Below are 13,948 nucleotides of genomic sequence, written 5' to 3' on the forward strand. Positions count from 1 at the left end.
TAAGATATGACAAGCGGGATGCTGGATGTGATCTATTCTACTATTTACTCAACTTCAAAGAACTAACCCCATTGCTTAGGGAATCTACCTGTGATTGCTCCTTCTTGAATGAACGGCCTGCTCTTCCCTTAGAAACCGAGTCGGCACCTCGTTTGAAAGCGGCAAGGTCTTCACTCTTTTTGGCAAGCCTTCTGCCCCCCCTTTGCAGCTCGTAATTTCCAAGTAAATCGTCGATCATTCCTTCAAGATCCTGTCTTTCTTCCTTCATGTCAAACGGCTGATACTCTTCATCTTCGTCTTCGTCTTCTTCTTCGTATTGGCGCTTGATAAGCTCGAATTTATCATCTAACAGCTCCAATCCCTCGGACCTATATGAAGCAGAGGAGGACATGGAAAAACTGGAGGTGTCGGTCATGGCCCCCTTCTTTCTCCTTTGCTTTTGTTTCTTCTTGTTACTACTCTCTGCTGTGGCAGCAATCTTGGGTTCCTTGGATAAATCAGGAAGTTCACCTACAATGTCTCCTTCCTCCTCATCGGAATCGAAATCATCATCCGAATCCCAGGTGTTAGCAATTTTTCCTTGCTTTTGTGCAATTTTGAATTTCTGGAAATCTTTTTGCCAGTCAAATTCAGCATTATTGTTATCGGAGTCGTATTCTGCCAGCTCATCAGCATAATTGTCAATGTCCCACTCGTCGAAATCTTGATTTTCGAATTCTTGGTCTTCTGCTGCACCAGATTTCAACAAGTCATCAAATATATCTCCCTCTTCCGCATCCTGCTCTGCATCTATATAGGCTTCGTCCTCCAAAGCAATTAATACCTCTCGCAGCCTAGGATCCATATCTGGCTTAAATCCTTTAATCTCATCAGGAACATCCTGTTGAGTTCTGTGGTCATATTCTTTAATGCTGTCAGATTGAAATAGCTTAGGGTCCAAAAATTCCTGTGGTTCTTTGATAACGATATCACTAGCCTTCTTTTTCACTGGCTCTTCCTTTTTAGGGATAAATACACCCTGTTGTTCCCCGATTGGCTTCAAATGTTGCATGTAATCGTAGCTGGAGTCGTCATAGATAATACCGTAGAGAGCTGCCTCTCCTTCGTTTTTCCTGACTTGGTCTTTTAATTCTTCGTCTAACTCCTTCTTGGTCTTCAGTCTTAAGTTCGGTCTTTTAGCTTCATCGCCCTTAGGCAACGGTTTCAGAACCAAATCTGGAGCATCTTCGTCATAATATAAAGGGTCCTCCCGGGATCGATAAACAAGTTTGAAAGTCTGGGCCGACTTTTTGTCGAACTTTTTCCTTCCCATTTCTATCTGATTATTCTTGCAGTGCTTGCCTGTATTCTTTTTTTTTTTTTTTTTTTTTTCTTAGGTAAGGTCTGCCGCGATACGATCATTCTACGATCCACCCACACTTGTCCTCCAGAAGAACAACCCACCTCCAATGAAGGTAACCATTCAGAACTGGCATTCCATTTTTGCCTGGCACTGGGATGTACCTGGTGACGAAGTTTGCGGAATATGCCGAGTCGCCTTTGATGGAACCTGCCCTGTATGCAAGTTCCCCGGAGATCAATGTCCAATTGGTAAGTTTTTTGATTGTCTTTTTTGTTTTGTAATTTTGCGCTCACATGTGGGCCATGTACTGACTTTTTGCCCAGCAATTGGCTCCTGCCATCACTCGTTTCACATGCATTGCATTTTAAAATGGTTGGATACAGACACTTCAAAGGGGTTGTGTCCAATGTGTAGACAGATATTCACCTTGGAGAACTCCAATAACAAGGAAGTCTTCGAAGCACTTAGTGGGAGGCCGTCCCCTTTGGAGGAAGGCATTCTCGAACAGGAGGGAACGCCCGTCTAGAAAATTACGTAACCTCAATTTGTGCACGTGGATATTGTTAGCATTGTAGCAGACTTCCGATCAACTTACGACTATGACATCATAGGTCTAGAGGTTCCAAAATTTTGCTGAAATGAAAAGACTTTTTACCCTTAAAGTTTATTGCAAAACATGGGTGAAAATTGTTACACTATCGTCGTTAAATTGGGAACCAGTTCCGTGGTAGATGAAGAAACCAGGGAACCAAGAATCGCAACTATGTCTCGTATTGTCGAGACCCTTGTTAAGCTGCGAAGGAAGGGCCATCGAATTGTCATCGTCTCCTCAGGTGCCATCGCTGTGGGCATGAAGAGAGTCAACATGAAGCGGAAACCAAAAAAGTTACAGCAAGTGCAGGCATTGGCTGCTATAGGACAAGGCCGTTTGATAGGACTTTGGGACGACCTTTTCCGTCAGTTGAATCAGCCTATTGCGCAGATTTTACTGACTAGAACGGATTTGGTCGATTACACCCAGTTTAAGAACGCTGAAAATACATTGGAACAGCTTATTAAAATGGGTATTATTCCTATTGTCAATGAGAATGACACCCTATCCATTCAAGAAATCAAATTTGGTGACAATGACACCTTATCCGCCATAACAGCTGGTATGTGTCATGCAGACTACCTGTTTTTGGTGACTGATGTGGACTGTCTTTACACGGATAACCCTCGTACGAATCCGGACGCTGAGCCAATCGTGTTAGTTAGAAATATGAGGAATCTAAACGTCAATACCGAAAGTGGAGGTTCCGCCGTAGGAACAGGAGGAATGACAACTAAATTGATCGCAGCTGATTTGGGTGTATCTGCAGGTGTTACAACGATTATTTGCAAAAGTGAACATCCCGAGCAGATTTTGGACATTGTAGAGTACAGTATCCGTGCTGATAGAGTCGAAAATGAGGCTAAATATCTGGTCATCAACGAAGAGGAAACTGTGGAACAATTTCAAGAGATCAATCGGTCAGAACTGAGGGAGTTGAACAAGCTGGACATTCCTTTGCATACACGTTTCGTTGGCCACAGTTTTAATGCTGTTAATAACAAAGAGTTTTGGTTACTCCATGGACTAAAGGCCAACGGAGCCATTATCATTGATCCAGGTTGTTATAAGGCTATCACTAGAAAAAACAAAGCTGGTATTCTTCCAGCTGGAATTATTTCCGTAGAGGGTAATTTCCATGAATACGAGTGTGTTGATGTTAAGGTAGGACTAAGAGATCCAGATGACCCACATTCACTAGACCCCAATGAAGAACTTTACGTCGTTGGCCGTGCCCGTTGTAATTACCCCAGCAATCAAATCAACAAAATTAAGGGTCTACAAAGCTCGCAGATCGAGCAGGTTCTAGGTTACGCTGACGGTGAGTATGTTGTTCACAGGGACAACTTGGCTTTCCCAGTATTTGCCGATCCAGAACTGTTGGATGTTGTTGAGAGTACCCTGTCTGAACAGGAGAGAGAATCCAAACCAAATAAATAGAATTTCACATATGCTGCTTGATTATGTAATTATACCTTGCGTTCGATGGCATCGATTTCCTCTTCTGTCAATCGCGCATCGCATTAAAAGTATACTTTTTTTTTTTCCTATAGTACTATTCGCCTTATTATAAACTTTGCTAGTATGAGTTCTACCCCCAAGAAAGAGCCTGATTTGACTCCTAAGAAGAGTCAGCCTCCAAAGAATAGTCTCGGTGGGGGTAAAGGCTTTAGTGAGGAGGGTTTCTCCCAAGGGGACTTCAGCGCTAAGCATATACTAAATCGTCGCCCTAACACCGAAGGCTCTTCTGTGGCTTCGAACGTCATCAGTTCGTCATCATTGCAAAGGTTACCATCCTCTGGATCTGGAAGCGTTGCTGTGGGAAGTGTGTTGGGATCTTCGCCATTAACTCTTTCTGGAGGGTTCCACGGGCTTGATCCAACCAAGAATAAAATAGACGTTCCAAAGTCGAAACAGTCAAGGAGACAAAGTGTTCTTTCTGACATGATTTCCACTTCTCATGCAGCTAGAAATGATCACTCAGAGCAGCAGTTACAAACTGGACAACAATCAGAACAAAAAGAAGAAGATGGTAGTCGATCTTCTTTTTCTGTTTCTTCCCCCGCAAGAGATATCCGGCACCCAGATGTACTGAAAACTGTCGAGAAACATCTTGCCAATGACAGCGAGATCGACTCATCTTTACAACTTCAAGGTGGAGATGTCACTAGAGGCATTTATCAATGGGTAACTGGAGAAAGTAGTCAAAAAGATAACCCGCCTTTGAAACGAGCAAATAGTTTTAATGATTTTTCTTCTGTGCATGGTGACGAGGTAGGCAAGGCAGATGCTGACCACGATCGTGAAAGCGTATTCGACGAGGATGATATCTCCATTGATGATATCAAAGTTCCGGGAGGGATGCGTCGAAGTTTTTTATTACAAAAGCATAGAGACCAACAACTTTCTGGACTGAATAAAACGGCTCACCAACCAAAACAACTTACTAAACCTAATTTCTTCACGAACAACTTTATAGAGTTTTTGGCATTGTATGGGCATTTTGCAGGTGAAGATTTGGAGGAAGACGAAGATGAAGATTTAGACAGTGGTTCCGAATCAGTCGCAGTCAGTGATAGTGAGGGAGAATTCAGTGAGGCTGACAACAATTTGTTGTATGATGAAGAGTCTCTCCTATTAGCACCTAGTACCTCCAACTATGCGAGATCAAGAATAGGAAGTATTCGTACTCCTACTTATGGATCTTTCAGTTCAAATGTTGGTTCTTCGTCTATTCATCAGCAGTTAATGAAAAGTCAAATCCCGAAGCTGAAGAAACGTGGACAGCACAAGCATAAAACACAATCAAAAATACGCTCGAAGAAGCAAACTACCACCGTAAAAGCAGTGTTGCTGCTATTAAAAGCGTTCATAGGCACAGGTGTGCTGTTTCTTCCCAAAAGTTTCAGTAATGGAGGTCTCTTATTTTCATCTGGAATGTTACTCATATTCTCCTGCATTTCCATAGTTTGTTTCATAGAGCTCATTCAAGTGGGTAAGTTAACACAAATTGCAAGTTATGGTGATATTGGAGGTTTCCTTTATGGTAGAACCATGAAGGCGTCCATTTTAACATCAATCATTCTTTCGCAGATTGGTTTTGCCAGTGCTTACATCGTTTTCGTTGCTGAAAATGCGAGAGTTCTTTGCGATTCATGGTTGAATTTAGGAGACTATTCAATCGAAGTATTTATATTCCTTCAACTGATTGTCTTTATTCCCCTGTCATTAACTCGTGACATAAACAAACTAAGTTTCACGGCTCTCATTGCCGATTTGTTTATACTTGCGGGACTAATCCTGGTTTACTATTACAGCACATATCATCTGGTAGTAAATGGAATCAGCAAAAATGTAAGACTTTACAACGAATCTGAATGGCCACTTTTTATTGGTGTTGCGGTGTTTACATATGAGGGTATTGGGTTGTTGATTCCTATTAATGAATCTATGGCAAAGCCTGAGAAGTTCAACAAGTCTTTGGTAGGTGTTATGGCCGTCATAACCGTGGTTTTCATCTCAATTGGCTCTATTGCTTATATGAGTTTTGGAAGTGATGTCAACACAGTGATTTTACTCAACTTTCCTCAGAACAACAAAGTGTTTTCTGTTCAGCTCCTATATGCAATTGCTATTATGCTTTCAACGCCTTTACAATTGTTCCCGGCTATTAAGATTATTGAGAATTTCGTTTTCAAAAAAAGAAAACATTCCGACTCTATTGAGAGCAAAACTAACAGAAACACGGTGCAGACGGACTCTGAGAACGTGTTTTCGGGAAAGAATAACACCAGGATCAAATGGTCAAAAAATTTGCTGCGACTACTCATTGTTGTTGGGGCAAGTATAATTAGTTATGCTGGATCTTCTGACTTGGATAAATTTGTGGCTCTAATTGGAAGTTTTACTTGCATTCCTTTGATTTACGTATATCCTCCTTTATTGCATATCAAGGGAAATCTGGAACTAGGTACTCTTTCGAAGACAAACATGATCACTGATATGGCAATCTGTGCATTGGGCGCTACTCTGATGCTTTACACAGGCTTTCAAGGGATAAAAAGTTGGATAGGATAAATGTGAATATTATATTTATACGTAAAAAATATGATAATTACTCTACTGCTATGTATTCTGATAGGAAGGAGAAAAAAATTAGTAATCCACAGACGTTCTCTCCTTCGCTTCTTCAATTATCTGAGTCCAATTCGTTCTGAAAACGTATATGGTTTCGGAAATTGCCAGGAATAAAACTGTGGTGGACAATCCGAGCCAGAGTCCGAAAACTTCAAGATGAAGGACGAATGCTAATACGAGAACCAACGGCAATGCCACCAAGTAGTACCCTGAAAGATAGAAGATAGAACCAACCTTTTGTTTTCCCATGGCTCTTAATATACTTCCAAAAGTAATATTGACGGTATCATATATCTGCTCAATCGCAAGTATAGGTATTATCATCTTGCAAGCGTTGATTACATCCTTATCATTAGTGAACACTTTCAGTAGCGGATCTGAAAATAGAATTACTGCCAAGCAGTCTATAGATCCAACAATGAGAGCAAATCTAAGTGCATGTCCTGCTGATTTCTTTGAGTTTACGATATCACCAGCACCAATCAGTTGCGAAACTCTCGTTCCAATGGCAACGGAAACTGCGAAAGGGATCTGAAACACCAATGAACCTATGGCTGCCAAGATAGATTGATTGGCTAACTGCACTGTTCCAAAATAAGCAGATGCGAGAGTCATAGCTTCGAATGCAAGATATTCAGCTTCAGTCATAATGACACCTGGAATGGCTAATTTTAATATGGATGAGAAATCTTGGAAAAGAGCATTCTTACAAAATCCTCCCCAGCATTGTTTTCCATCGATGAGGATCACGTAGAATATGAGTAAAATGGCAATTGTCCAATACGAAATAACGACTGCAATAGGAGCTCCAATATATCCAAGCTCAAACTTGAAAACCAGTAGATATGAAATAAAAAAACCGAATGGCGCCCCAAAAAATAAGACTTTGGTGGAAGCGTCGAATATTTTCTGGCATTGCAAAAATCGTTTTGCAACTTCAAATATAATAACTGCTGGTAATCCCAAAATTAAAATTCGCAAATACTGTGTGGCTAGCATGGCTATCTGTCTATCTGGTTGTAAAAATCCGAGGATAGGTTCCATGAACCACCAAGTCATGAGCACTGGAATGGAAAGAATATTTATCAACATCCAAGCTTTTTGACAAAACTCTCCCACTAAATGATATTTTTGTGCTCCATAAGCTTGGGCGGCAAAGGTGTCTAAAGCAGTGACGCATCCTTGAACCAAACCTGCACCCGTAATATTGAAAGTCATGATAGCTAAACTTACAGATCCCAACTCAACAGCTCCAATATGCCCTACAATAAATATAGGAGTGGCAGCCAATAGATACTGTAAGAAAAATGATATTACTAAAGGAAAAGCCGATTCGTAGTAGATTTTAGCCTCAGATTTGAACGTAGTCACTGGAAGTTGGACCAGAATCTCATTATCTATACTTGCCTCAGTATCATTCGTGCTGCCGTATTTTCTGCTTGAGGTCGGAGTCAAAGATAAACCATCCGTATCCGACATCGCCAATGTATGAATAAAAAATTGCTATGTGTGAAAAGATTTCAAAGAGTCAAATCTATATCAAGATAATACATCAATCCTTTGGATTTTATTTGTCTGGCTGTATATATGTAAGAAAAGATTCTTTTTTTCTTTTCAAAAATTTTAGTCTCGTTTAAGTCCGAAAGGGGTAATAGGCTACACTATCTTATGGATATGGTCTTAGATCAGAGTCTACTTGATGTAGACACGTAGAAAAGCCTCCGAGTTTACATTAATCACCCTTATTTGCTCTGTATCGATAGGTAGAGGAAAATGAACCTGAGACTTGGAAAAGTCATACTTTGAATCGGTCGTAGATATTAACAGGGTAGAGTTCTCCTTATTTAGATCAAGTTTGTAAGCTGATTTGTCAGTGAGATTGGATGAGATTTGTAGCAGAAGCTTGTATTTGGTTTCAGTATCCTCGGGAGATAGCTTCACAACTTTTATGTCGAGCGACAGTTTTGGTTTAGATTTCTGGAGAGGGGATTTTGTAGCGTTCTGTGAAGTTTCAAGTTTTGGTTTGGGGCGAGATTGTGAAATTGTCATGTCATTGATCTCTTGAATCAAAGGTCCATTTCCAACTGGTTTTGCTACTGGACGGGCCAATAGACTATCTAATGAGGTTAATTCCTGTTTATCCGTATCAAGATCGTCTTCATCTTGAGCCCTCTTCGATTCTAAAATACCAAGTGGTTCGTTCTTGGTTAGGGTTGTCTTTATTCGCTCAAACTCCTTACGTTGTAGTTCGTTTGATTCAAGATCAATTTCCATTTCCTGTACTTCTTTGCCTTTATAAGACATTTTAGGAATTGAGTACTTGATATGATCAACCACCAACACCTCTGAATCATATTGAAATTCCAAGGACTCAAAACACCATTCAATAAGAATGTCCATCAAGTCCTTACTTATTAGACACCAATTCATAGGTTTGTCATTGATTACGCAATCTGTTACCAATGAAAGGTTTCCTGACTTGTCTTTATCCATTCTTAGGTCTGGAGATGTAAGTATGGGGATTTCCCACTTATCATCCATAACCTTTGGTAAAATCACCGACAAATCAAACACATCATCCTCAGCTGGGGTGAAAGGTGTTAAAGGCGGTGGCAACGGAACTAGATCATTAGTGCAAACGTTGATAAAGAGTTTGGTTCCCACTGGAAGGCCTCTTATTGGAGCCAAAAGTTTTGTTTTAAGGACCAAGTGAGGTTTTGGGGTAATTTTCTGACTGACCATTGAAAAGCAAGGGTATCAGTCTCTATTACCGGAATATTTACAGGGTGGAAACAAAGATGGGCTTGAATTGATACTGATCGCAGAGATGACTAGTACAGTTTGACACGCGCGCATCGTAAGTCGCGCGATAGACATCAATTTCATAGGATTTACAGAAACGAAACTACTAGTTCCAGCAACCCTGTAGAGAGTAGGTCATCCTTCTCTATTCTTACCAAAAGATTGCGTCTTTTATTTGATAGCAGAATCAGTAATGGATGAATTTCAGACATCATCTACAAATTCGCCGCGCAAATCCGGCTTGAATCTGGGAATATCAGTCCTTGAGACCCGCCGTCGAAGCCCTGCTCCAAACTCCTCCAAAGTTACAAAGGCATCATCCACACCAAGGAAAGAAAGTAGTGGCAATTCCTCAGTTGATTCTCCTTCTTTGAGTTCGAATAATGATAATCATTTGTCGGATAAATTGAGAGTTTTGGCCACAACGGAAATGGAGATCCTGGAGATCAAGGAACAAATTAAGGCATTACTAGAGAAAAAGAGACAAAAAGAACACCGCGTTAACAAGCTTAAAACTGAAATTGAAAGATCCTTATACAAGCAAGTACATGACCAGGTCCAAAGTGTGGAAAAAATATCCTCAAATCCACCTCCAGTCGTAACGAGATCGCCTTCATCTAGCCAAAGACCCCACAAACTAGATGTGGAAGTAGGTGTGCACAAAGATCCCTTAAGGACAACGAATCCTAATGAAGGTTTAAAATCGGTAGATGGCAAGCAAAAGGATACCCCAAATTCCTGGTTATCCAAACCGTTGAGCTATCTCCAACAGTTTGATACATTGATACAACATGAATTTGAGAAACTAAATCTCATGGACGAGTTATCCGCACCCAACTCTCACGCAACTAACGAATCGAATAAAACACAGAATTCTATGAGCTCACAATTATGGACTTTCATGAATGAAGTGAAGTCAAATTTGATGCTTAATGTGGAAGAAGATTCTACGGATACCCAATCAAATATTCCAGAATCATGGGGAAATTCTCAAGAAACACAGCAGACTGATTATAAAGACGTAGAGCTTCACCCGATGGAAAAAGAGTCAAGTTTCACAACGCTTAATTCTCTAGGAAAACCACAAGATTCTTGAAAAAATGACTATTTCTCATCTGGTGAAGATTATTCAACTCTTGGGTTGAAAGAACAAAAACATTTGAATGAAAATATCTGTGATATTTTTTACGTAGAAATTACACGTACATATCAAAAATCCACATCACTTTGTGTACAAAGTCTTTTTTAACTGGTGTACTTCGTCTTTGAGTTGATCTCTTTCTTGCTTCAAAATGAATAAATCTGCTTCGAGATCTTTTATCTTTAAGTCGTAATGATCGTTCAACTCGTTATTATCATCGTCATCATCTGCGTCCTCATTTCGTTGTTCTTTGCTTTCATTGGTATCATTTTGGAAACTATCAGAATCATTCACAATAACCGGTGTTACATTTCTGGAGGTATTCCTCTTGTTTAACTTGAACAATCGAAGTTCTTCAATCTCAGAAGAGAGCTTCTTATTCAAATCCTTCTGCTTCTCCAGCTCAATCTGAGACAGATTGAGAGCTTTATGTGTGTTTTTCAGACTCTGTACTGATTGCTTGTAATTTGTTTCGAGGTCTCTATTCGTGACCGATTTAGTTTCCAGAACTTCCTTTTCTTTAGAAACATCACTTAATTCATTTTTCAAGGTATCCAATTCTTCCTTAAATGCATGTTTCTCTTCCTCTTGAGTAGCATTAAGTTCTAATAACTGGTCAATCTGTTTTTGAAGTCTCGTTGGGAGGTCCTCCTCGTCAGTGTCTACGGATTCATCAAGAGGTCCTGTCTCCGTAGATAGGCCAGACCACACATTAATCAAGTTGTCAATACCTTGAGTGATTCTATGCACAGATTTGTGAATTCCAACAGGTTCCTTGTTTTCGTCACCCTCCTCACCATTGATACTTTTTTCACCATTAATCGATATATCAGCAAAGGCTAGTTTCTTGGATTCTTCTAGTTCTAGTTGGATTTCTTCGTACTTATTCTTCCACTCTAGAATCTCTTTCTGAAGGCTGGTTTGGTCCTTCACATAGTCTTCCAACTCTAATATCTTACTCTCCTGTGTCTTAATAAGGCTATTCAAGCTGGTAAGCTCGACAATTTGATTATCTAAAAGGGGCTTAAATTTGGTAAGTTGAGAATCTCGTTCAACTTTTTCTTTTTCTAGATGTACAAGCTTATTTTGGAGTGTAAGCACCTGTCTTTTGAGTCCAACAGTAGTCGTCTCTGCGGTATCAATAGTTTTATCCTCAATTGCACCCTCCTTTGCTTCACTATTTTCATCGGTAACATTTTGATCCTCGGGAGCTTCAGTCCCCTCCTGAATCGCACGTGTGCTTGTAGATTTACTGAATAGAGATCCTGCAATAATAGCATTGGATGGAGAAGAAACTGGTATCGTTGGAGTTTGGATCTGGCTTTTTACATCAGCAAGCTGGATCTTTAACCCTTCAATTTCTTTATTCTTTTTGGCCTCGATACTAATAACTTGGTCGTTTGCCTCTTTCACTTTGGAGTCCAGAGTGAACCTTAGTTGATCAACGAGCTGGACAAGTTCGTCATATTCTGATTTAGGAACTGACTTGACCTCAGTTTCAGTGGGATCTGCTTCGTTTTCATTGTCAATTTCACCATTATCGGTAACGTTAGCATAATGTTTCAAAAAACTTGACTCTGACTGAACTCCATTCGCTGTTCGGGGGGAAGACGCATTCAAAGTAGTAGTACTCTTTGCCACTGATTCCTCTGTTTCACTTGACAATTTATGCTCTGCAGGATTGACCAACGGCTTGGTAGGAGATAACTCCATTTCTTCGTGATTAGGAAAGGTCAACATTTCAGGCGAGTTACTCGGAGATTCTTCCTTATGAGTTGGGGAAGAAATGTCTTGTTTATTTGGGGTAGTAAGCGGGGTGGAAGATGTAAACTCATTTTCATTCAGTGAAGAAAATTCGGCAATTTCCTTCTCCTGTGTTGGACTGTCCTCCTTGGATATCTCCTGCTCTCTGGGTTTTGCGGCTAGTTCCAAATCCTCTTGTATAATAAAGTTAGGTAACTTGTTCAGATCAAATTCATGAAGAACAGTTTTGTCATAAGCCAGGTTCGCACCTTCTAACACGTAGTCCTTTTGAACATAGGGATCAGTTAGATCGCTATCATCAGGGTCACCACCAACAATTATGAGCTTTTCTTGTGCCAGATCAACAGTTAAGGAATGCCCCATACGCTTCCCTGGACTAGAAAATACGTCGTTCTTTATTCTGAAACAGATAAACTTTTCCAAGTTTATACAGAAGAACTCATCTGATGGGTTATCATTTTTATCTTTACCCCCGTAGATGAATAATAGATTGTTGAAAGTGGCAGCTGCATGTTCCCTAAGAGCAGGAGGCTGGTATCCCTTTAATTGTATATTCTCCCAAATCTTTTCTGTTGGATCAAAGCTCCATAACTTATTAGATAGCTTAACCCCATCAAATCCTCCGTAAATGTAAATTTTCTCATCGAAGATAGACATCGTGTGATTCGTGAGTCTTGGGGGCACGGGACTTTCTTTGGAAGGTATAACTTTACTCCATTGAGTACGACGGAAGTTTGAAAGATCAAATGACCACATATCATTGTGAATATCGTTATCCAACATTCCGCCAAATAAGTACAAGTACGGGGTAGTTTCCTGGATGTTTTCTGGATCAGAAGAAAGTGTAATGATGGAGATGGTATGCCCATATCTTCCGGTTGGTTTCTCTCCGGTCGGATTGGGGATGGTCCATTTGTATGCACCTACATGGAAAAAATAAAGATTATTGTCTAGTTCGCCAATCTCGTTGGTTTGAAGGGTATCACCTCCAAAAACAATATAAGCATTGCCAATGAGAACAGAACTGTGGCCAACTCTTGGAGCAGGGATTCCTTCGAAGTTTTCGATCGGCTTAGCAAGATAGCAGTAATTTGACGGACCAGAATCTTCATTCGACGAGCTTTTCGCATTCGTTGGTTGCAAAATCCAGATATCGCCGTAAACATTGGCATCTCTTAAACCACCCATCACAAAAAAACTGCCATTCTCAGTTAAGAAAGACGATGCTGTATGCATAAATCTTGGAAACGGAGAGTTATAGAGGAATTTTTTTGTCCATGGAGTTGGCGTTGGAGGCTCTAGGGTCTTCGCAATCATAGTATTGTAGCTTACTGTAGGAAGTGGCTTTCCAGAAGGATGATGCAAGCCACGGCTAGCGGCATTACTTGGAGAACTGGTAGAGGGAGAAACTGGGGGAGGATAACGATAATTGCCAATCTTCTGAGGGGCGTCCTGGGGCATCGGCTGATGTTGCTGATGCTGCTGAATTTGTGGATTGTGGATCTGCTGGCCTTGAGAGTATCTCGGGGAAAGGTCGCTATAAGACCCATTATTGTAGTTTCCTGCAGATCGTGGTAAATTACCATGTTGTGCGCTAGTAGGTGGAGTGTTAACTGAAGGAGTGGCTACTGAAGGATAACTGTTGGGAGAAGCAAAATTCGAATACTGTGTAGGGGGGGTACTGATACCGTGTTGATAACTCGGAGCCTGTGGGGGCCTCTGATGATTTTGGTTCTGATTTTGATTTTGATTTTTTTTCAGAAAGGGGTTGATTGGCGTAGCTGGTGATGACAGGTCAGTCTTGAGGCTGGACTCGCTCTCGCCCGTGACACGACGCTGTGGGGTCTGAACATCCTGATTGAAAGCATGATTGCTGTTCTCAGGAGTCTCCTTTTGAGAGTTTGAAGTACTTCCTGACTTTTTGTGCTTTCTGAAGAAAGGAGCCATTTGGAGTCTAAAAGGGAGTTAGGTTGAGCGTAATATTATGATAGTTAGTTGTTTCGAAAATAAGCGTGCATGGTGATTCGATTCCTTGATCGCGACACTACATTTTTAAGATTTCCGGTTTCGATCGAATTCACAGGTGGTAAAGGTCAGCAGAAGATGTACAGTTTACAACGGATAGTGTTCTCTTTTCAAGGGATCGAATGGGGTGGTAAGTTGATAAGAA

The 13,948-nt window shown here is 40.6% G+C and overlaps 6 protein-coding genes across 6 annotated transcripts; 4 read left to right on the forward strand and 2 right to left on the reverse strand.

The window, feature by feature from the left end:
• Positions 1-40: 40 nt before the first annotated feature.
• On the reverse strand, positions 41-1,312 carry PAS_chr3_1176 (uncharacterized protein; the record flags this gene model as incomplete). Its single annotated transcript, XM_002492468.1, has 1 exon — positions 41-1,312. The coding sequence occupies one exon, from the start codon at positions 1,310-1,312 to the stop codon at positions 41-43; it is 1,272 nt and encodes a 423-aa protein (XP_002492513.1).
• Positions 1,313-1,448: 136 nt separating this feature from the next.
• PAS_chr3_0293 (Catalytic core subunit of the Anaphase-Promoting Complex/Cyclosome (APC/C)) lies at positions 1,449-1,868 on the forward strand (the record flags this gene model as incomplete). Its single annotated transcript, XM_002492469.1, has 1 exon — positions 1,449-1,868. One exon carries the CDS (start codon positions 1,449-1,451, stop codon positions 1,866-1,868), a length of 420 nt encoding a protein of 139 aa, XP_002492514.1.
• Positions 1,869-2,018: 150 nt separating this feature from the next.
• On the forward strand, positions 2,019-3,374 carry PAS_chr3_0294 (Gamma-glutamyl kinase; the record flags this gene model as incomplete). The annotated part of the gene is made up of 1 exon (XM_002492470.1): positions 2,019-3,374. The coding sequence occupies one exon, from the start codon at positions 2,019-2,021 to the stop codon at positions 3,372-3,374; it is 1,356 nt and encodes a 451-aa protein (XP_002492515.1).
• A 144-nt stretch (positions 3,375-3,518) lies between these two features.
• PAS_chr3_0295 (Vacuolar transporter) lies at positions 3,519-6,011 on the forward strand (the record flags this gene model as incomplete). Its single annotated transcript, XM_002492471.1, has 1 exon — positions 3,519-6,011. One exon carries the CDS (start codon positions 3,519-3,521, stop codon positions 6,009-6,011), a length of 2,493 nt encoding a protein of 830 aa, XP_002492516.1.
• Positions 6,012-9,066: 3,055 nt separating this feature from the next.
• PAS_chr3_0297 (Hypothetical protein) lies at positions 9,067-9,969 on the forward strand (the record flags this gene model as incomplete). The annotated part of the gene is made up of 1 exon (XM_002492472.1): positions 9,067-9,969. The coding sequence occupies one exon, from the start codon at positions 9,067-9,069 to the stop codon at positions 9,967-9,969; it is 903 nt and encodes a 300-aa protein (XP_002492517.1).
• Positions 9,970-10,095: 126 nt separating this feature from the next.
• Positions 10,096-13,725, reverse strand: PAS_chr3_0298 (Protein required for proper cell fusion and cell morphology; the record flags this gene model as incomplete). Its single annotated transcript, XM_002492473.1, has 1 exon — positions 10,096-13,725. One exon carries the CDS (start codon positions 13,723-13,725, stop codon positions 10,096-10,098), a length of 3,630 nt encoding a protein of 1,209 aa, XP_002492518.1.
• Between the last annotated feature and the right edge of the window lie 223 nt (positions 13,726-13,948).

This window comes from Komagataella phaffii, chromosome 3, assembly GCF_000027005.1.
Source record: "Komagataella phaffii GS115 chromosome 3, complete sequence".
In the NCBI taxonomy this organism is placed as follows: Eukaryota; Fungi; Ascomycota; class Pichiomycetes; order Pichiales; family Pichiaceae; genus Komagataella; species Komagataella phaffii.